Source organism: Cherax quadricarinatus, chromosome 5 (assembly GCF_038502225.1).
Source record: "Cherax quadricarinatus isolate ZL_2023a chromosome 5, ASM3850222v1, whole genome shotgun sequence".
NCBI classification, from domain to species: Eukaryota; Metazoa; Arthropoda; class Malacostraca; order Decapoda; family Parastacidae; genus Cherax; species Cherax quadricarinatus.
Genome location: NC_091296.1, coordinates 70,403,231 through 70,424,470, shown reverse-complemented (window position 1 = coordinate 70,424,470; position 21,240 = coordinate 70,403,231). Strand labels below are relative to the sequence as shown.

Here is a 21,240-nt window from a genome sequence, read left to right as displayed (position 1 = left end):
CTTACCCCTAACTCTTGCAATAATAATTCTACTCTACACTTTACCCAGTATACTCAACAAATTTATTCTCCTTTGATTCTTGCATTCTGTTTATTGAGTAAAGCAAAGCACAGGTTATGCGAGCCACTAGTGATGATTAGTTATCCTGATAAGCTTTCTCTAACTGGGCTTAAAACCTATTGACTACTCTAAGGGTCATTAAAGCAACATGTCACCTGTTCACAACCAAACAAAATACATATTTTAATCCCTTAAATAGGGATTAAAGTAAACTCTCAGCATATATACACAGAAACACACACACCTCTAAGAATATATATCCTGTGCCTGACACACTTCTCTCTAGATTGAATTTGTATTACGTTTAACTTAGTTATGCATGTATGTATTAATGTAAAAAAAACTATTATAAAATATATACTGCAGTATTTTTTAATGATTAGTTATTTATATAATTATTTGCACTATATGACTGAAAAATGTTGAAACAATTATATTGCAAAAAATCTCTAAAACAAATTATGGAAAATAGCTGATGTAGGTGCCACAGCCTGAGCTGTAACTGGTGAGTCTACCCCTGAAAAAGAGGGGGATGGGAGATTACGAAGGTGAGTGGTAAGACAACTTCATAGCTTGTGCTATAGAAAAACTGGAAGAGGGGTGCGATACAAGCCATTATAAAAATCCCCTTACAGGAAATGGAAAATGAGATCACACAGTTTGATCTGTAGTGGTTGAATCTTAGCAGTATTAAGGAAATATTTATAAATAAAGACTATACCGAAAATATTAACAAGAGATAGTGCAATACTTAAAAAAAAAAATTAAGAATTTACTGTCAAAAAACAGCAGTATTCACTAATGGGGGCAAAAAAAAAAAATAGTTGAGGAGGGGAAAGCTGCAATATAACAGTGTCCATTGATTCAATCTCTGTTTTGACACAGATCAACTGAAATCTAGGTGTGAAATTTCACATGGAATCGTTTCCTACCGATTCACCCTACTAGGGTGGAAAAATGAAGGGCGAGAGGTAGTTACGTGAGCAGCTTGATGGAGTACTGCCCATGTATTCGTGGGTTCTGCCATCTTCCCTCCCCTGCCCCTCCACAAGTATTTGCAGGGAACCGGGAGGGTGGTGTGTGTGGGGAGACCCAGACAGGTCCTCAACACCTCCATAACGCAGGTCAGCCAGGTGGGTGGGGTTATGTCTCAGCACGTGAAGCAATTGTCTCAGCATGTGAAGAGACATTCCTACAAGCGTAAAAAAACAAATCTTAACAGACTGAAAAATGCTCTAACAGGCAGAAGGATATTTAAAAGCGAGAGAACATATTGCCACTAAACAAAAAATAAATTTTTACGACCTGATAATGCCCCCCCACTTCCTCTCAAGTGTACTCAGGGTTTTATCAATAAGTTTAATAATAAGGTAAATCTGAATGAGCCATTACACTTTCTCTCTGGCTTACTTAGTTTTATCAACAACCTTTACCAATTCAGAGAAAAGATATGTTGATTGTAGTGCCATAACAGCTCTTTCATACAAGTGATCCCAGTCATGAGCACACCAACTTACCCATAAGTTCAACAACACCCAGATTCCAATCTGAATACCATATCTTCATATCTATAAAAACCCAGTTATCTGGCCATGATATAAACTTCGCAGCTGGGTATCTGGCCACAATCCAAACACTACAGCCTTGTATCTGGCCATAATCTCAACATCACAACCTGGTAAGTATCTAGCCACAACTCGAAGACCATGATTGAAACACCATGGCCTGATATCTGCCCATTACTGAAACATTATAACCTAGTATCTCGCTATAATCTTAAGGCAACATCTGGCAACAACAGGGCCTTCCACTGGGTAGGCTCAAGCAAGCACAAGCACAGCCCATCTACATCACTAAGGGTAAAGACGAAGGATGGGGAAAGGTGTAGATGGTGGGATTATTATGGGGATGGGAGGGTTTTGAGGGAGGTAGTATACATGGGGGAAGGGAGGTGTAATAATTTTGCAGAAGGCTATGTAGTGAGGCACTTACCACTGTAGACAGTTCAAGAGGTCAGTGCCCAATACACAACATACAAGGGACACACAATCTCAACATATAATATCTCCCTTTCTTTGTCTTAAATAAAAAAAAGGCTGAGAACTAGGAAAATCTAACATTGTACTGAGTTTTCAAGACTATATTATCCTAACCCTTAAATCTAATCTCAAAACTACAACATACATAAGGGGTTCAGCACTGTATGACCCTGGTGGGTTTAGTGCTTTTTATAATAATGATAACAATAACAACAACAATAATAATAATAATAATAATAATAATAATAATAATAATAATAATAATAATGCATAAGGAGGGACCACCCCTTGGCTGTTTTCAAGAGGGAACACGATATTATAATTATAGTCACAACTAAGCGCTAAACCCAAAGGGTCATACAGAGGGAACTCAATAGATTCCTGAAAACAGCTCCTGATCAGATGGACTGTGGTACATACTGTGAGCAGCAGACACACAATCTGATTGATCAGACCAGCAACCAGGAGGCCTCGTCTGGGACCAAGCCACGGGGATCGTGACCCCTGGAAGTGACTACAGATAAACTCTTCCCTTGAAAGGTGGGACTATCCAGAGTGACTGGAACACAGCATCCTCCTTGAAGGATAGAACCGTCCAGACTGACTGGAACACAGCACCCTCCTTAAAGGATAGAACCGTCCAGACTGACTGGAACACAGCACCCTCCTTAAAGGATAGAACCGTTCAGACTCTGGAACATAGCGCCCTCCTGGAAGGGTTGGACTGTCCAGACTGACTGCAACACAGCATCCTCCTTAAAGGATAGAACTGTCCAGACTGACTGGAACACAGCATCATTGAAGGATAGAACTGTCCAGACTGACTGGAACACAGGACCCTCCTTGAAGAGTTGGTCTGTCCAGACTGACTGGAACATAGGACCGTCCTTGAAGGGTTGGACTGTCCAGACTGACTGGAACACACCATCCTCCTTGAAGGGTTGGACTGTCCAGACTGACTGGAACACACCATCATCCTTGAAGGGTTGGACTGTCCAGACTGACTGGAACACACCATCCTCCTTGAAGGGTTGGACTGTCCAGACTGACTGGAACACACCATCCTCCTTGAAGGGTTGGACTGTCCAGACTGACTGGAACACATCATCTTCCTTAAAGTGTTGGACTGTCCAGACTGACTGGAACACACCATCCTCCTTCAAGGGTTGGACTGTCCAGACTGACTGGAACACGGCCGAGGATCAACACAGAAAACGAGGTAGAGTGCTGGGGGAGACTGGTAAATCTCACCACACAACACAATGCTGCTCATCCATAAATCCTTATCTCAACCCCATAACTTATCCACGCCACAGCAATTACGCTCTACACACCCCCGCCCTCGCCAACACAACAAGAGGAGACCTGCTGCGTTACATTTTAAGAGTTATATTTTTCCCTAACACCCATTACTGTATTTACACCCGAGCTGGTAATTTTATTTAATGGAGATTGGATTTGCTCTCTTGTTAATGTCTAGCGTTGGTCGATACCAGAGAAACACAGTATTCATTAATAGCCTAATTACGGTAAGAAAGCTAATCACTATTTAAAGAGCAAAGATACAAGACAGCAAAAACTTATTTACATAAATTATAATTTGGTGTAAAAGAAAAAAAAAAAAGAAAGTGGTTAAATATCAATAAGTGAGTCTGCCCTAGCCCGAGGAGCCCCGAGTCCCGTTTTCTCTTAATTGTCCCGCGAAGCTGGTAATGGCGCCTCATTTGCATTCCATCAAGCCGCCAGTCATATCAGGGCAAGAGGAGGCTATATCCCCTCCCCTAACCTCCTCATCCACCTCCCCAGCTCCTGGCCTCTTGCTTATCCTCCTCATTTTCTTCTTGCATGGGAATTTCCACTACGAATTTAATACTTCCTTCACCATTACCAACAAACCTCTGGCTGTCTTCAAGAGGCAAGTTGACAGCTTCAAGTCAGTGCCTGACCAACCGGGCTCTGGTGCATATGTTGGACTACATGCATCCAGCAGCAACAGCTTGGTTGATCAAGCCTTGATCCACCACCGCAGGGGCGCTGGCCCCTCAGGAAGCATCCTACAAGTTGTTCTTATCTCTCTCAAGAAAGTACGAAACTCCTGGTAAGTTAAGGCTCTTCATCCAAGGACTGGAACTCACACTCCATATTTTGGGATCAAACCTGATTACTCCTTTCCACTAACATTCCCCAGACAAACTATAACCCCTTACGGGTTAGCACTTTCCCCTGGAGAATAATGAAATGTCTGAAGAAGACAGAATACCATTAAAGCCCGCAGTCCAAGGTATGTACCAACAACCTGACTGCTCAGGAAATGACTTAAGGAACTTACCAATATCTTCCTGGCTGTCGAAATATCAAGGAGTGACTTGAATGAGGCAGGGATGGAGTCAAACTCAATACACAGCTTCACGTGAAGATATGATAAGGCCCAAGAGGCCAGAAATCAGTTATGTCCACCAAAGTAGCCTGGGAAGCGGGGGCTAAGAGCTGAGTCTCGACCCCTGCAAACTCGATGAATATACACCACATCAACATTACACTTCGTATTCAACAGAGATGGAAAGAAAATACGTCAAGTTTAGGCAGACACCACCACAAAAAAAGTGAACATAGCATAAAGGTAAACTTGAAGCATTAAAGTAGACCCAGAGGTACGCTGGAACCCCTTTTAACGGTATTGAACATGGCCGTCGAGGTATTAAATCCCACGATAACATACAGGTTTGGGGCCTCTGACTCAAGGCATGGAAAGAAAGATTTGGAAAAAACAAAGAAATTTCATTCGTTTCTTTTATCTCTGACATAAAATAACGCTGCATAAAAAAGTAGAATTGAAGATAACGTATATTTATTCGTTAATAATGTAAATATAATCTTTTCACTGGCGTGATATACATAACATTAAGATACCATACATGGTGAGTGTATAAACTGAGGGAGGCGAGTTCTACAACATGGCGAAGTTGTATTTCCTGTAGCAACAAGTCTACCCTCTCCCTCCCGTATGTACCCCAGCCAGGACCCCCTGGTATGTATATCTAGCAGGTCCTCCAGTCTGTACCCCAGCCAGGACCTCTGGTATGTATGTCTAGCAGGTCCTCCAGTCTGTACCCCAGCCAGGACCCCTGGTATGTATGTCTAGCAGGTCCTCCAGTCTGTACCCCAGCCAGGACCCCTGGTATGTATGTCTAGCAGGTCCCCCAGTGTGTACCCCATACAGGACCCCTGGTATGTATGTCTAGCAGGTCCCACAAACTGTACCCTTGTCAGGACCTCTGGTATGTCTAGCAGGTCCCCCCACTCTGTACCCCAGCCTGGACCCCTGGTATGTACATCAAGCAGGGTTCCCAGATTGGCTCCCATTGCATACCCATCATATAACCCCATTATGTATCCCAAGGCGACCCATTTTGTACTCCATAAGTCCTCACACTCCTCAAAACGACCCTAGCTGGATGCCCAGTACAGAACACCAAGAGGAGCAACAGGCGTGCACAAGAAAGCAGAGTATTACCTGTGGGAGATGACCAAGCACCACCCGACACCTTCCCCGGCAACTCACCTGAAAGCAATAAAAAAAGATATGATTAATTTCCCCCATCAATAATAAACGCGGGGAAGATGTTAATAGATAAACTGTCTATCTTCGACATCCTGTGTGTGGGCTCTACTACCTTCAACAAGGAAGACTCGATTCCACTAACATGGAACTTGACCGTGTTGAAATAGTCTGCATGTAGAACGTGAAATAAATAATAATAATAATAATAATAATACTAATAATAATAATAATAATAATAATAAATAATAATAATAATAATAATAATAATAATAATAATAATAATAATAATAATAATAATAATAATAATAATAATAATAATAATAATAATAATAATAATAATAGTAGTAGTAGTAGTACTAGTGGTAGTAGTAGTAGTAGTAGTAAATTTATTTCTGTTCTGCAGTATACAGGAAAATATAGTTTACACGTAATAAGACAAAAAAAAAAAAATACCACAGTGAAAATATGAAATATAACCCGAGCGCTTTCATGTGCTTACATACACATCCTCTGAAGATGTGTGTGTGTAAGCAAATGGAAGCACTCTGGTTTTATTTCTTATTTTCACTGTGGTAATTTTTCATATATACAATCACGCGTTTTTCTGCGATTTCTTCCATTTAATAAGATACTGTCAGGCAGCAAAGAAAACCAATAGCATGCCGGGCATTGCAGGCAGACTAATCCTAATGCTTAATGTGGTGTATAAATACCTTTGATGAATTTTGAGGTTCACTATTCTCGGAGCCCGGCCATGGGCCAGGTAAAAATCTAAATTTAGAAAGTAAGAAAGTAGTATTGTAGTTTGACAATAACAGTTGTGGAAGAGTGGGAGAAACTGCTGCGTCATCACTGAGGATATTTGAAAATAGATCAGACATAAACATGGGGGAGAATGAGTGCTCAGTGGCTCCTGCCTCTTATAGTGCTCCGTGGCTCCTGCCTCTATAGTGCTCCGTGGATCCTGCCTCTTATAGTGCTCCGTGGATCCTGCCTCGTATAGTGCTCAGTGGCCCCTGCCTCTTATAGTGCTCAGTGGCTCCTGCCTCTTATAGTGCTTCGTGGCTCCTGCCTCTTATAGTGCTCCGTGGATCCTGCCTCGTATAGTGCTCAGTGGCCCCTGCCTCTTATAGTGCTCAGTGGCTCCTGCCTCTTATAGTGCTCCGTGGCTCCTGCCTCTTATAGTGCTCAGTGGCTCCTGCCTCGTATAGTGCTCAGTGGCCCCTGCCTCTTATAGTGCTCAGTGGCCCCTGCCTCTTATAGTGCTCCGTGGCCCCTGCCTCTTATAGTGCTCCGTGCCCCCTGCCTCTTATAGTGCTCCGTGGCTCCTGCCTCTTATAGTGCTCCGTGGCTCCTGCCTCTTATAGTGCTCAGTGGCCCCTGCCTCTTATAGTGCTCAGTGGCCCCTGCCTCTTATAGTGCTCCGTGGCCCCTGCCTCTTATAGTGCTCAGTGGCTCCTGCCTCACAGTGCTCAGTGGCCCCTGCATTTTATAGTGCTCCGTGGCTCCTGCCTCTTATAGTGCTCAGTGGCCCCTGCCTCTTATAGTGCTCCGTGGCCCCTGCCTCTTATAGTGCTCAGTGGCTCCTGCCTCATAGTGCTCAGTGGCCCCTGCCTCTTATAGTGCTCCGTGGCTCCTGCCTCTTATAGTGCTCAGTGGTCCCTGCCTCTTATAGTGCTCCGTGGCCCCTGCTTCTTATAGTGCTCAGTGGCTCCTGCCTCATAGTGCTCAGTGGCTCCTGCCTCTTATAGTGCTCCGTGGCTCCTGCCTCTTATAGTGCTCAGTGGCTCCTGCCTCTTATAGTGCTCAGTGGCCCCTGCCTCTTATAGTGCTCCGTGGCCCCTGCCTCTTATAGTGCTCAGTGGCTCCTGCCTCATAGTGCTCAGTGGCTCCTGCCTCTTATAGTGCTCCATGGCTCCTGCCTCTTATAGTGCTCAGTGGCCTCTGCCTCTCATAGTGCTCCATGGCCCCTGCCTCTTATAGTGCTCAGTGGCTCCTGCCTCTTATAGTGCTCCGTGGCCCCTGCCTCTTATAGTGCTCAGTAGCTCCTGCCTCTTATAGTGCTCTGTGGCTCCTGCCTCTTATAGTGCTCAGTGGCCTCTGCCTCTTATAGTGCTCCATGGCCCCTGCCTCTTATAGTGCTCAGTAGCTCCTGCCTCTTATAGTGCTCCATGGCTCCTGCCTCTTATAGTGCTCAGTGGCCTCTGCCTCTCATAGTGCTCCATGGCCCCTGCCTCTTATAGTGCTCAGTGGCTCCTGCCTCTTATAGTGCTCCGTGGCCCCTGCCTCTTATAGTGCTCCGTGGCCCCTGCCTCTTATAGTGCTCAGTAGCTCCTGCCTCTTATAGTGCTCCGTGGCTCCTGCCTCTTATAGTGCTCAGTGGCCTCTGCCTCTTATAGTGCTCCGTGGCCCCTGCCTCTTATAGTGCTCAGTAGCTCCTGCCTCTTATAGTGCTCCGTGGCCCCTGCCTCTTATAGTGCTCAGTGGCTCCTGCCTCATATAGTGCTCAGTGGCCTCTGCCTCTTATAGTGCTCCGTGGCCCCTGCCTCTTATAGTGCTCAGTGGCTCCTGCCTCTTATAGTGCTCCGTGGATCCTGCCTCTTATAGTGCTCCGTGGCTCCTGCCTCTTATAGTGCTCAGTTGCCTCTGCCTCTTATAGTGCTCCGTGGCCCCTGCCTCTTATAGTGCTCAGTGGCTCCTGCCTCTTATAGTGCTCAGTGGCTCCTGCCTCTTATAGTGCTCAGTGGCTCCTGCCTCTTATAGTGCTCCGTGGCCCCTGCCTCTTATAGTGCTCAGTGGCTCCTGCCTCATAGTGCTCAGTGGCTCCTCCCTCTTATAGTGCTCCGTGGCCCCTGCCTCTTATAGTGCTCAGTGGCTCCTGCCTCATAGTGCTCAGTGGCTCCTGCCTCTTATAGTGCTCAGTGGCTCCTGCCTCAAAGTGCTCCGTGGCCCCTGCCTCTTATAGTGCTCAGTGGCTCCTGCCTCTTATAGTGCTCCATGGCCCCTGCCTCTTAGAGTGCTCCATGGCCCCTGCCTCTTATAGTGCTCCATGGCTCATGCCTCTTATAGTGCTCAGTGGCTCCTGCCTCTTATAGTGCTCAGTGGCCTCTGCCTCTTATAGTGCTCCGTGGCCCCTGCCTCTTATAGTGCTCAGTGGCTCCTGCCTCATAGTGCTCAGTGGCTCCTGCTTCATAGTGCTCAGTGGCCTCTGCCTCTTATAGTGCTCTGTGGCCCCTGCCTCTTATAGTGCTCAGTGGCTCCTGCCTCATAGTGCTCAGTGGCTCCTGCCTCTTATAGTGCTCCGTGGCCCCTGCCTCTTATAGTGCTCAGTGGCTCCTGCCTCATAGTGCTCAGTGGCTCCTGCCTCTTATAGTGCTCAGTGGCTCCTGCCTCATAGTGCTCCGTGGCCCCTGCCTCTTATAGTGCTCAGTGGCTCCTGCCTCATAGTGCTACGTGGCCCCTGCCTCTTATAGTGCTCAGTGGCTCCTGCCTCTTATAGTGCTCAGTGGCTCCTGCCTCTTATAGTGCTCAGTGGCTCCTGCCTCTTATAGTGCTCAGTGGCTCCTGCCTCATAGTGCTCCGTGGCCCCTGCCTCTTATAGTGCTCAGTGGCTCCTGCCTCATAGTGCTACGTGGCCCCTGCCTCTTATAGTGCTCAGTGGCTCCTGCCTCTTATAGTGCTCAGTGGCTCCTGCCTCTTATAGTGCTCAGTGGCTCCTGCCTCTTATAGTGCTCAGTGGCTCCTGCCTCTTATAGTGCTCAGTGGCTCCTGCCTCATAGTGCTCCGTGGCCCCTGCCTCTTAGAGTGCTCCGTGGCCCCTGCCTCTTATAGTGCTCAGTGGCTCCTGCCTCTTCTAGTGCTCCGTGGCCCCTGGCTCTTATAGTGTTCCGTGGCCCCTGCCTCTTATAGTGCTCTGTGGCTCCTGCCTCTTATAGTGCTCAGTGGCCCCTGCCTCTTATAGTGCTCCGTGGCTCCTGCCTCTTATAGTGCTCAGTGGCCCCTGCCTCTTATAGTGCTCAGTGGCCCCTGCCTCTTATAGTGCTCCGTGGCTCCTGCCTCTTATAGTGCTCAGTGGCCCCTGCCTCTTATAGTGCTCAGTGGCCCCTGCCTCTTACAGTGCTCCGTGGCCCCTGCCTCTTATAGTGCTCCGTGGCTCCTGCCTCTTATAGTGCTCCGTGGCTCCTGCCTGGCCAGGTGCTCCTCGAAGCAACTTATCGGGCTCCTTGAATACATAATGACCTGGGTAGGACCACCCTCCAGACGAGGCAGTCAAGGCCTCCCCTTCAAGGTGACGACTGAAGGGTACCTTGATGCAGGTGACGAGGGCTCTTCATTCAAGCAATTACAATTAACCTTCTATTCCTTGAAATCAAACCTCATTGCCTCTAATAATAATAATAATAATAATAATAATAATAATAATAATAATAATAATAATAATAATAATAATAATAATAATAATAATATACGTAGCCTACTCCTAGCACATAACGTGTATTTTCAGCATAAAAGGGAAATTTCTGTATGAGCAAAGCAATTACAAAATAACTATTAATTATTCTAGCTTTAAGTTACCTAAACGTCATTTGACGTAGATTTGTGTTAATAAGGGAAAGCAGACGTGTGTGTGTGTGTGTGTGTGTGTGTGTGTGTGTGTGTGTGTGTGTGTAAGCAAGGCCGGGAGGGTGTGGGGGTAGGCTGATGGTAGTGTGATCTTATCTAACCAGACACCAGACTTAAACTTTAGGCTACGCCCTTAATAAACTTCACGCTAGGCTTGCCTACAGCTTAATAAGTTTTATTATGATTTAATATGCCCGATCTAATATAGTCAAGCGGTAGTACTTATGTCGGATTTCGTGCAGCAAGTGCCAGTAACCTGACTGGCCAGGCAGGGAGGACTTCTCAGGGACCGGGCCACAGGAACCATGATCCTGAGTACTGTAACAGTAACTGTTCCCCTGTATTCGTAGATATTCTAATAAGCCTGGATGTCTTCTGTTATTAGGAATGACTTGGGTTAATCTGGGCAACTCACACATGTAGCTATGAATGACAGTCACAATGTTTCTTAGGTTGGTATGAGGCCCGTGACCCATGTATGTATCCATCATAGCTTGTGGTTGATCTGGCAATTGGAGGTACATGTCCAATTTCTTCATGAAAAAATCTACACTTGTTCCGACGTTTCTGATATCTTGACAATGTTTCTGATATCTTGTGGTAGAATGTTAAAATGAGTCTGGGGACCACGGATGTTGATACAACGTTCTTTCATTGTGCCCACGGCAATTCTACTTTTCACCCGGTTAATTTTACACATTCTCCCATCTCTCACTCCAGTATGTTGTTATGGCAGTGTGCAGATTTGGGACCAGCTTCTCAACCATAATCAAATTACAACTGACAAAAAAAGTGAAATATAAACATTTATACATAACACAAGAAAACATATAGCTATGAAGCATTTAGCCTCATTCCGTTTTTTCACTAAATGACATTTAAACACGCTCCATGACATCGTAATTTATGAAAGTTATCACATGAAGGTAGGGATGCAACACATGCTAAGATCTTTATGGCGTCATTACACCTCCAACCTACCTAGCAAGACTAAATTATTGCATTTTAATGGGAATATTACGAGCCTATAAGTGTATATTAATAGTTGAGTACACTGACCTCCTTGTGGTGCCTTGTGATCATGACCACAACTGTTGTCTTATACATTCATGGCTACCTGGAGGGTGCTCCGGGGGTCAACGCCCCCGCGGGCCGGGTCATGAACAGGCTTCATGGTAGATCATGTCCTGATCAACTAGGCTGTTACTGCTAGCCACATGCAAACCAACGTACGAACCACAACCTGGCTGGTCAGGTACTGACTTTAGGTATATGTCCAGTTCCCTCTTGAAGACAATGAGAGGTCTTGAAGACAACAAGAGGTCTTGAAGACAACAAGAGGTCTTGAAGACAACAAGAGGTCTTGAAGACAACAAGAGGTCTCGAAGACAACAAGAGGTCTTGAAGACAACAAGAGGTCTTGAAGACAACAAGAGGTCTTGAAGACAACAAGAGGTCTTGAAGACAACAAGGGGTCTTGAAGACAATGAGAGGTCTTGAAGACAACAAGAGGTCTTGAAGACAACAAGAGGTCTTGAAGACAACAAGGGGTCTTGAAGACAATGAGAGGTCTTGAAGACAACAAGAGGTCTTGAAGACAACAAGAGGTCTTGAAGACAACAAGGGGTCTTGAAGACAATGAGAGGTCTTGAAGACAACAAGAGGTCTTGAAGACAACAAGAGGTCTTGAAGACAACAAGGGGTCTTGAAGACAACAAGAGGTATTGAAGACAACAAGGGGTCTTGAAGACAACAAGGGGTCTTGAAGACAACAAGGGGTCTTGAAGACAACAAGGGGTCTTGAAGACAATGAGAGGTCTTGAAGACAAGAGGTCTTGAAGACAACAAGAGGTCTTGAAGACAACAAGGGGTCTTGAAGACAATGAGAGGTCTTGAAGACAACAAGAGGTCTTGAAGACAACAAGAGGTCTTGAAGACAACAAGGGGTCTTGAAGACAACAAGAGGTATTGAAGACAACAAGGGGTCTTGAAGACAACAAGGGGTCTTGAAGACAACAAGGGGTCTTGAAGACAACAAGAGGTCTTGAAGACAACAAGAGGTCTTGAAGACAACAAGGGGTCTTGATGACAACAAGGGGTCTTGAAGACAACAAGAGGTCTTGAAGACAACAAGAGGTCTTGAAGACAAGAGGTCTTGAAGACAACAAGGGGTCTTTAAGACAACAAGAGGTCTTGAAGACAACAAGAGGTCTTGAAGACAACAAGAGGTCTTGAAGACAACAAGGGGTCTTGAAGACAACAAGAGGTCTTGAAGACAACAAGGGGTCTTCAAGACAACAAGGGGTATTGAAGACAACAAGGGGTCTTCAAGACAACAAGGGGTCTTGAAGACAACAAGAGGTCTTGAAGACAACAAGAGGTCTTGAAGACAACAAGAGGTCTTGATGACAACAAGAGGTCTTGAAGACAACAAGAGGTCTTGATGACAACAAGAGGTCTTGATGACAACAAGAGGTGTTGAAGACAACAAGAGGTCTCGAAGACAACAAGAGGTCTTGAAGACAACAAGAGGTCTTGAAGACAACATGAGGTCTTGATGACAACAAGAGGTCTTGAGGACAACAAGAGGTCTTGATGACAACAAGAGGTCTTGATGACAACAAGAGGTCTTGAAGACAACAAGAGGTCTCGAAGACAACAAGAGGTCTTGAAGACAACAAGAGGTCTTGATGACAACAAGAGGTCTTGAGGACAACGAGAGGTCTTGATGAAAAGAGGTCTTGATGACAACAAGAGGTCTTGAAGACAACAAGAGGTCTTGAAGACAACAAGAGGTCTCGAAGACAACAAGAGGTCTTGAAGACAACAAGAGGTCTCGAAGACAACAAGAGGTCTTGAAGACAACAAGAGGTCTTGAAGACAACAAGAGGTCTCGAAGACAACAAGAGGTCTCGAAGACAACAAGAGGTCTTGAAGACAACAAGAGGTCTTGAAGACAACAAGAGGTCTTGATGACAACAAGAGGTCTTGAGGACAACAAGAGGTCTTGATGACAACAAGAGGTTTTGAAGACAACAAGAGGTCTTGAAGACAACAAGAGGTCTTGATGACAACAAGAGGTCTTGAAGACAACAAGAGGTCTTGATGACAACAAGAGGTCTTGAAGACAACAAGAGGTCTTGAAGACAACAAGAGGTCTTGAAGACAACAAGAGGTCTTGAAGACAACAAGAGGTCTTGATGACAACAAGAGGTCTTGATGACAACAAGAGGTCTTGAAGACAACAAGAGGTCGTGATGACAACAAGAGGTCTTGAAGACAACAAGAGGTCTTGAAGACAACAAGAGGTCTTGAAGACAACAAGGGGTCTCGAAGACAACAAGAGGTCTTGAAGACAACAAGAGGTCTTGATGACAACAAGAGGTCTTGAGGACAACAAGAGGTCTTGATGACAACAAGAGGTCTTGATGACAACAAGAGGTCTTGAAGACAACAAGAGGTCTTGAAGACAACAAGAAGTCTCGAAGACAACAAAAGGTCTTGAAGACAACAAGAGGTCTTGAAGACAACAAGAGGTCTTGATGACAACAAGAGGTCTTGAAGACAACAAGAGGTCTTGATGACAACAAGAGGTCTTGATGACAACAAAAGGTCTTGAAGACAACAAGAGGTCTTGATGACAACAAGAGGTCTGATGACAACAAGAGGTCTTGAAGACAACAAGAGGTCTTGAAGACAACAAGAGGTCTTGAAGACAACAAGAGGTCTTGAAGACAACAAGGGGTCTTGAAGACAACAAGAGGTCTTGAAGACAACAAGAGGTCTTGAAGACAACAAGAGGTCTTGAAGACAACAAGGGGTCTTGAAGACAAGGGGTCTTGAAGACAACAAGGGGTCTTGAAGGCAACAAGAGGTCTTGAAGACAACAAGGGGTCTTGAAGACAACAAGAGGTCTTGAAGACAACAAGAGGTCTTGAAGACAACAAGAGGTCTTGATGACAACAAGAGGTCTTGATGGCAACAAGAGGTCTTGAAGACAACAAGAGGTCTTGCTGACAACAAGAGGTCTTGAAGACAACAAGAGGTCTTGAAGACAAGGGGTCTTGAAGACAACAAGGGGTCTTGAAGACAAGGGGTCTTGAAGACAACAAGGGGTCTTGAAGACAACAAGAGGTCTTGAAGACAACAAGAGGTCTTGAAGACAACAAGGGGTCTTGAAGACAACAAGAGGTCTTGAAGACAACAAGAGGTCTTGAAGACAACAAGGGGTCTTGAAGACAACAAGAGGTCTTGAAGACAACAAGAGGTCTTGAAGACAACAAGAGGTCTTGAAGACAACAAGGGGTCTTGAAGACAACAAGAGGTCTTGAAGACAACAAGGGGTCTTGAAGACAACAAGGGGTCTTGAAGACAACAAGAGGTCTTGAAGACAACAAGAGGTCTTGAAGACAACAAGGGGTCTTGAAGACAACAAGGGGTCTTGATGACAACAAGAGGTCTTGAAGACAACAAGGGGTCTTGAAGACAACAAGGGGTCTTGAAGACAACAAGAGGTCTTGAAGACAACAAGAGGTCTTGAAGACAACAAGAGGTCCTGAAGACAACAAGGGGTCTTGAAGACAACAAGAGGTCTTGAAGACAACAAGAGGTCTTGAAGACAACAAGAGGTCTTGAAGACAACAAGGGGTCTTGAAGACAACAAGAGGTCTTGAAGACAACAAGAGGTCTTGAAGACAACAAGGGGTCTTGAAGACAACAAGAGGTCTTGAAGACAACAAGGGGTCTTGAAGACAACAAGAGGTCTTGAAGACAACAAGAGGTCTTGAAGACAACAAGAGGTCTTGAAGACAACAAGGGGTCTTGAAGACAACAAGAGGTCTTGAAGACAACAAGGGGTCTTGAAGACAACAAGAGGTCTTGAAGACAACAAGAGGTCTTGAAGACAACAAGGGGTCTTGAAGACAACAAGAGGTCTTGAAGACAACAAGAGGTCTTGAAGACAACAAGAGGTCTTGAAGACAACAAGAGGTCTTGAAGACAACAAGAGGTCTTGAAGACAACAAGAGGTCTTGAAGACAACAAGAGGTCTTGAAGACAACAAGAGGTCTTGAAGACAACAAGGGGTCTTGAAGACAACAAGAGGTCTTGAAGACAACAAGGGGTCTTGAAGACAACAAGAGGTCTTGAAGACAACAAGGGGTCTTGAAGACAACAAGAGGTCTTGAAGACAACAAGCTTGAAGACAACAAGAGGTCTTGAAGACAACAAGAGGTCTTGAAGACAACAAGAGGTCTTGAAGACAACAAGAGGTCTTGAAGACAACAAGAGGTCTTGAAGACAACAAGAGGTCTTGAAGACAACAAGGGGTCTTGAAGACAACAAGGGGTCTTTAGGGCAGCCAGGGGTCAATTTGTAATCCCAACAGCTAAGAATGATGTACCTGACACACTCCGACAAGTCTTCGCTCACACAGTATTTCTCCCAAACTAAAATTAGAACTTCAGAATAATCTTATCTGAAGATAACAATGTTAAATACAAAGATTATTTTAAGTATTAAAATTCTGAATAGTAAAAGAGCAATGTTAACATGAAATAAATAGTAATTCTAATCTGCAGTGAAAATCTGACTTAAAATATATTGAGGGCGGGGGGGGGGGGGTGCGCAGGGGCGGATGTAGAGTATTGCTGACAGTCAGTACAGGAATATAATAACAAATGTTATTTTGAATATGCACGCTATATTACATATATTTTGGCATTTATATTCAAACTATGTCAATTACATCAGATTGTCTAGATGTCTCTCACCTGGTGTGTGTGTGTGTGTGTGTGTGTTAGTTACCATTTTGTCCTAGGCACATGTCGATTAGACACTAGGCCTGTTGTAGGTGTGTAGGTGTGTGTGTTGTGTGTTGTGTGTTGTGTGTTGTGTTGTGTTGTGTGTGTGTGTGTGTGTGTGTGTGTGTGTGTGTGTGTGTGTGTGTGTGTGTGTATGTGTGTTAGTTACCATTTTGTCCTAGGCACATGTCGATTAGACACTAGGCCTGTTGTAGGTGTGTAGGTGTGTAGGTGTGTGTGTTGTGTGTTGTGTGTTGTGTGTTGTGTGTTGTGTTGTGTTGTGTGTGTGTGTGTGTGTGTGTGTGTGTGTGTGTGTGTGTGTGTTAGTTACCATTTTGTCCTAGGCACATGTCGATTAGACACTAGGCCTGTTGTAGGTGTGTAGGTGTGTAGGTGTGTGTGTTGTGTGTTGTGTGTTGTGTGTTGTGTGTTGTGTTGTGTTGTGTGTGTGTGTGTGTGTGTGTGTGTGTGTGTGTGTGTGTGTGTGTGTGTTAGTTACCATTTTGTCCTAGGCACATGTCGATTAGACACTAGGCCTGTTGTAGGTGTGTAGGTGTGTAGGTGTGTGTGTTGTGTGTTGTGTGTTGTGTGTTGTGTGTTGTGTGTGTGTGTGTGTGTGTGTGTGTGTGTGTGTGTGTGTGTGTGTGTGTGTGTGTGTGTGTGTGTGTGTGTGTGTGCGTGTGTGTGCTCACCTATTTGTGGTTGCAGGGGTCGAGACTCAGCTCCTGGCCCCGCCTCTTCACCGACCGCTTCTAGGTCCTCTCTCCCCCTGCTCCATGAGCTTTATCATACCTCGTCTTAAAACTATGTATAGTTCCTGCCTCCACTACATCGTTTGCCAGACTATTCCACTTCCTAACTACTCGATGACTGAAGAAATACTTCCTAACATCCCTTTGACTCATCTGAGTCTTCAGCTTCCAATTGTGACCCCTTGTTTCTGTGTCCCATCTCTGGAACATCCTGTCTCTGTCCACCTTGTCTATTCCACGCAGTATTTTGTATGTCGTTATCATGTCTCCCCTGATCCTCCTGTCCTCCAGTGTTGTCAGACCGATTTCCCTTAACCTTTCTTCATAGGACATTCCCCTTAGCTCTGGAACTAGCCTTGTTGCAAACCTTTGCACTTTCTCTAATTTCTTGACGTGTTTGAGCAGGTGTGGGTTCCAAACTGGTGCTGCGTACTCCAATATGGGCCTGACGTACACAGTACTCACCTAGTTGAGGTTGCAGGGGTCGAGTCCAAGCTCCTGGCCCCGCCTCTTCACTGGTCGCTACTAGGTCACTCTCCCTGTACCGTGAGCTTTATCATACCTCTGCTTAAAGCTATGTATGGATCCTGCCTCCACTACTTCGCTTCCCAAACTATTCCACTTCCTGACTACTCTGTGGCTGAAGAAATACTTCCTAACATCCCTGTGATTCATCTGTGTCTTCAACTTCCAACTGTGTCCCCTTGTTACTGTGTCCAATCTCTGGAACATCCTGTCTTTATCCACCTTGTCAATTCCTCTCAGTATTTTGTATGTCGTTATCATGCCCCCCTGGTGGTGGTGAACATACAGTGGTGGTGGTGAACATACAGTGGTGGTGGTGAACATACAGTGGTGGTGGTGAACATACAGTGGTGGTGAACATAAAGTGGTGGTGGTGGACATAGTGGTGGTGGTGGACATACAGTGATGGTGGTGAACATAAAGTGGTGGTGGTGGACATACAGTGGTGGTGGACATACAGTGGTGGTGGTGGACATATAGTGGTGGTGTTGGACATACAGTAGTGGTGGTGGACATAGTGGTGGTGGTGGACATACAGTGGTGGTGGTGGACATACAGTGGTGGTGATGGTGGACATACAGTGGTGGTGGTGGACATACAGTGGTGGTGGACATACAGTGGTGGTGATGGTGGACATACAGTGGTGGTGGTGGACATACAGTGGTGGTGATGGTGGACATACAGTGGTGGTGGTGAACATACAGTGGTGGTGGACATACAGTAGTGGTGGTGGACATACAGTGGTGGTGGTGGACATACAGTGGTGGTGGACATACAGTGGTGGTGGATATACATTGGTGGTGGTGGTGGACATACAGTGGTGGTGGTGGACATACAGTAGTGGTGGTGAACATACAGTGGTGGTGGACATACAGTGGTGGTGGACATACAGTGGTGGTGGATATACATTGGTGGTGGTGGTGGTGGACATACAGTGGTGGTGGTGGACATACAGTGGTGGTGGTGGACATACAGTGGTGGTGGTGGACATACAGTGGTGGTGGTGGACATACATTGGTGGTGGTGGACATACAGTGGTGGTGGTGGACATACAGTGGTGGTGGTGGACATACAGTGGTGGTGGTGGACATACGGTGATGATGGTGGACATATAGTGATGATGGTGGACATACAGTGGTGGTGGACATACAGTGATGATGGTGGACATACATTGTTGATGGTGGACATACAGTGATGACATACAGTAGTGGTGGTGGACATGCAGTGATGATGGTGAACATACAGTGTTGATGATGGACATAGTGCTGACATACAGTGGTGGTGGTGGACATACAGTGGTTGGTGGTGGTGGACATACAGTGGTGGTGGTGTACATACAGTGGTTGTGGTGGTGGACATACAGTGATGACATACATTGCTGAGTTTCGAGAGTTTTTCTACTCACGGAGCCCAGGCTTGAGTCAGGCTCAACTGGTGCTAGCCTGGTCAACCAGGCTGTTGCTGCTGGTGGCTCGCTAGCCCATATATCCATTACAACTTGGTTGATCTGGTACCTAGTGAAAATACTTGTCCAGGTTTCTCTTGAAGACTTCTACCTTGTCCCAGCAGTGTTTCTGATATCTTTTGGTAAGATATTGAATAATCTGGGACCACGAATGTTGATACAGTGTTCCCTTATTGTGCCCACCGCACCCCTGCTCCTCACTGGGTTTATTTTGCACTTCATCCCATATAAGAACATAAGAAAGAAGGAACACTGCAACAGGCCTAATGACCCATGTGGAGCAGGTCCATTCCCCCCCGGATTAGCCCAATGACCCCCCCATAAGCCCAATGACTCCCCCCCAGGATTAGCCCAATGACCCACCCAGTCTAGTCACCTCCACTCAAGGAAGGAGCACGGCACCAGACCCAGCAGCACGAGCTAGTTGTCATGTAGGGGGGTAATGATTGGGGGAATATGGGAGTAAGAGGCGGGAGTCAGTAGGCAGGAAACAGGCAGGCGAGGTGGTAGGAGAGATGATTAGCGGAGGTAGGTAGGTAATGTGAGGTCACTGGTGACTTCAACTTCACCTCTCATTACTCTACCCACCACTCCACACTACTCACCCTCTCACTGCTTTAACTAAACATAATAAAATATAAGAAATAGGAATAGCAAATAACGGGGACAGTGAATATTACTATTCTACTCAAACACAGTTTATTATTAAGTCCTTGTACAATAATATATTTGGGAACCAGAGTACATCATTGGGGTTAGATAAATGGGGTGGTACACATAAGCAGTGAGACAGGGAAATACAATCAACTTGACCAAAATGAATATAACTTACAATATAGTTCAGAGGACAGTTCACTACAGGAACTAAGCCACAGGTCCCAAGACCTATACAGCACGAGTACTGCTCCAAGCCAGTACTCTGCCCAATGTCTCCAACAGTCTCTCCTCCCGAGACTCTCCAGCTCAGCTCTGCTCCCAGGCCAGAGCTCTGCCCGAATCTCCTCTGCTCAGCTGTTCCTTGGGTTTATATGGTGGTCCAAGCACACCCCACAACCACATGTATGACCTGACGCCTAGGTCTGACGCCATCAAGAACAAAAGACCTCAGACGTGGGCGTGGCTGACAGACGTTTGCCAAGGCAAGGTGTGACCATATAATTGGTTAAATTAGGTCTCCCCAGAGACCTCAGAAGCCCAGCTGGACTACATCACATAGTCAGGTCCAACACACACCCACCCACACCCATTCATGTATTTATCTAACCTATTTTTAAAACTACACAACGTTTTAGCCTGAATAACTGTACTCGGGAGTTTGTTCCACTCATCCACAACTCTATTACCAAACCAGTGCTTTCCTATATCCTTCCTGAATCTGAATTTTTCCAACTTGAAACCATTGCTGCGAGTCCTGTCTTGGCTGGAAATTTTCAGCACGCTATTTACATCCCCTTTATTTATTCCTGTTTTCCATTTATACACCTCGATCATATCCCCCCTAATTCTCACTCCAGTATGTTGTTATGGCAGTGTGCAGATTTGAGGCCAGGCCCTCGAGTACTTTCCAGGTATATATTATCATGTATCTCTCTCTTCTCCACTTAAGTGAGTACATGCTCAGGACTTGAAGGGGTTTCCAGTAATTTAGGTGCTTTATTGGCTCAGTGTGAGCCGTAAACGATCTCTGTATTTGTTCCAGCTCTGATATTTCTCCTGCCCTGAACGGGGCCGTCAGCAATGAGCAATATTCTAAATGAGGGAGCACTAGCGATTTGAAGAGCCACCACTGGCATTATTTCCCTTGAACATTAAAATGGTATAAAATACCGACAGGTTGTTAGGTAAGACACATATGCAACAGTTAGGTATCTTTATTTCGAAATGTTTCGCCTACACAGTAGGCTTCTTCAGTCGAGTACAGAAAAGTTGATAGAAGCAGAAGAGACTTGAAGACGATGTAATCAGTCCATCACCCTTAAAGTTTTGAGGTGGTCAGTCCCTCAGTCTGGAGAAGAGCATTGTTCCATAGTCTGAAACAATATGGAGTTGAAGTGACAGGATGGAGCCCTATATAGCGCCCGGAGGTGAGACGTAGGTCACTAGTAGAACGCAGATGTTGGGAGGTCAGGTCCCTCTCAAATCCATTCTGGAGAATGTACAAATCCAGTTAAGAACATAAGAAAGGAGGAACACTGCAAGAGGCCTGTTGGCCCATACTAGGCAGGTCCTTTACAATTCATCCCACTAACAAAACATTTGCCCAACCCAATTTTCAATGCTACCCAAGAAATAAGCTCTGATGTGAAAGTCCCACTCAAATCCAACCCCTCCCACTCATGTACTTATCCAACCTAAATTTGAAACTACCCAAAGTCCTAGCCTCAATAACCCAACTAGGTAGACTGTTCCACTC

The 21,240-nt window shown here is 45.5% G+C and overlaps 1 protein-coding gene across 6 annotated transcripts in view; it reads right to left on the bottom strand.

The window, feature by feature from the left end:
- Window positions 1–21,240, bottom strand: part of LOC128684986 (genetic suppressor element 1) — a 630,479-nt gene that overhangs the window by 95,048 nt on the left and 514,191 nt on the right. For 2 of the 6 annotated variants that reach the window (XM_053771397.2, XM_053771399.2), the window contains exons 3-4: window positions 5,614–5,661; window positions 1,040–1,252 (exon numbers count right to left, since the gene is read on the bottom strand). The exons of 1 other annotated variant lie outside the window; for it this stretch is intronic. In XM_053771397.2, the coding sequence (XP_053627372.2) occupies window positions 1,040–1,252; window positions 5,614–5,661 (261 nt within the window). Of the gene's footprint in view, window positions 1–992; window positions 1,253–5,613; window positions 5,662–21,240 lie in introns of those variants that run through there. 3 more of the 6 variants (XM_070103847.1, XM_070103843.1, XM_070103858.1) reach the window with 3 other exon arrangements.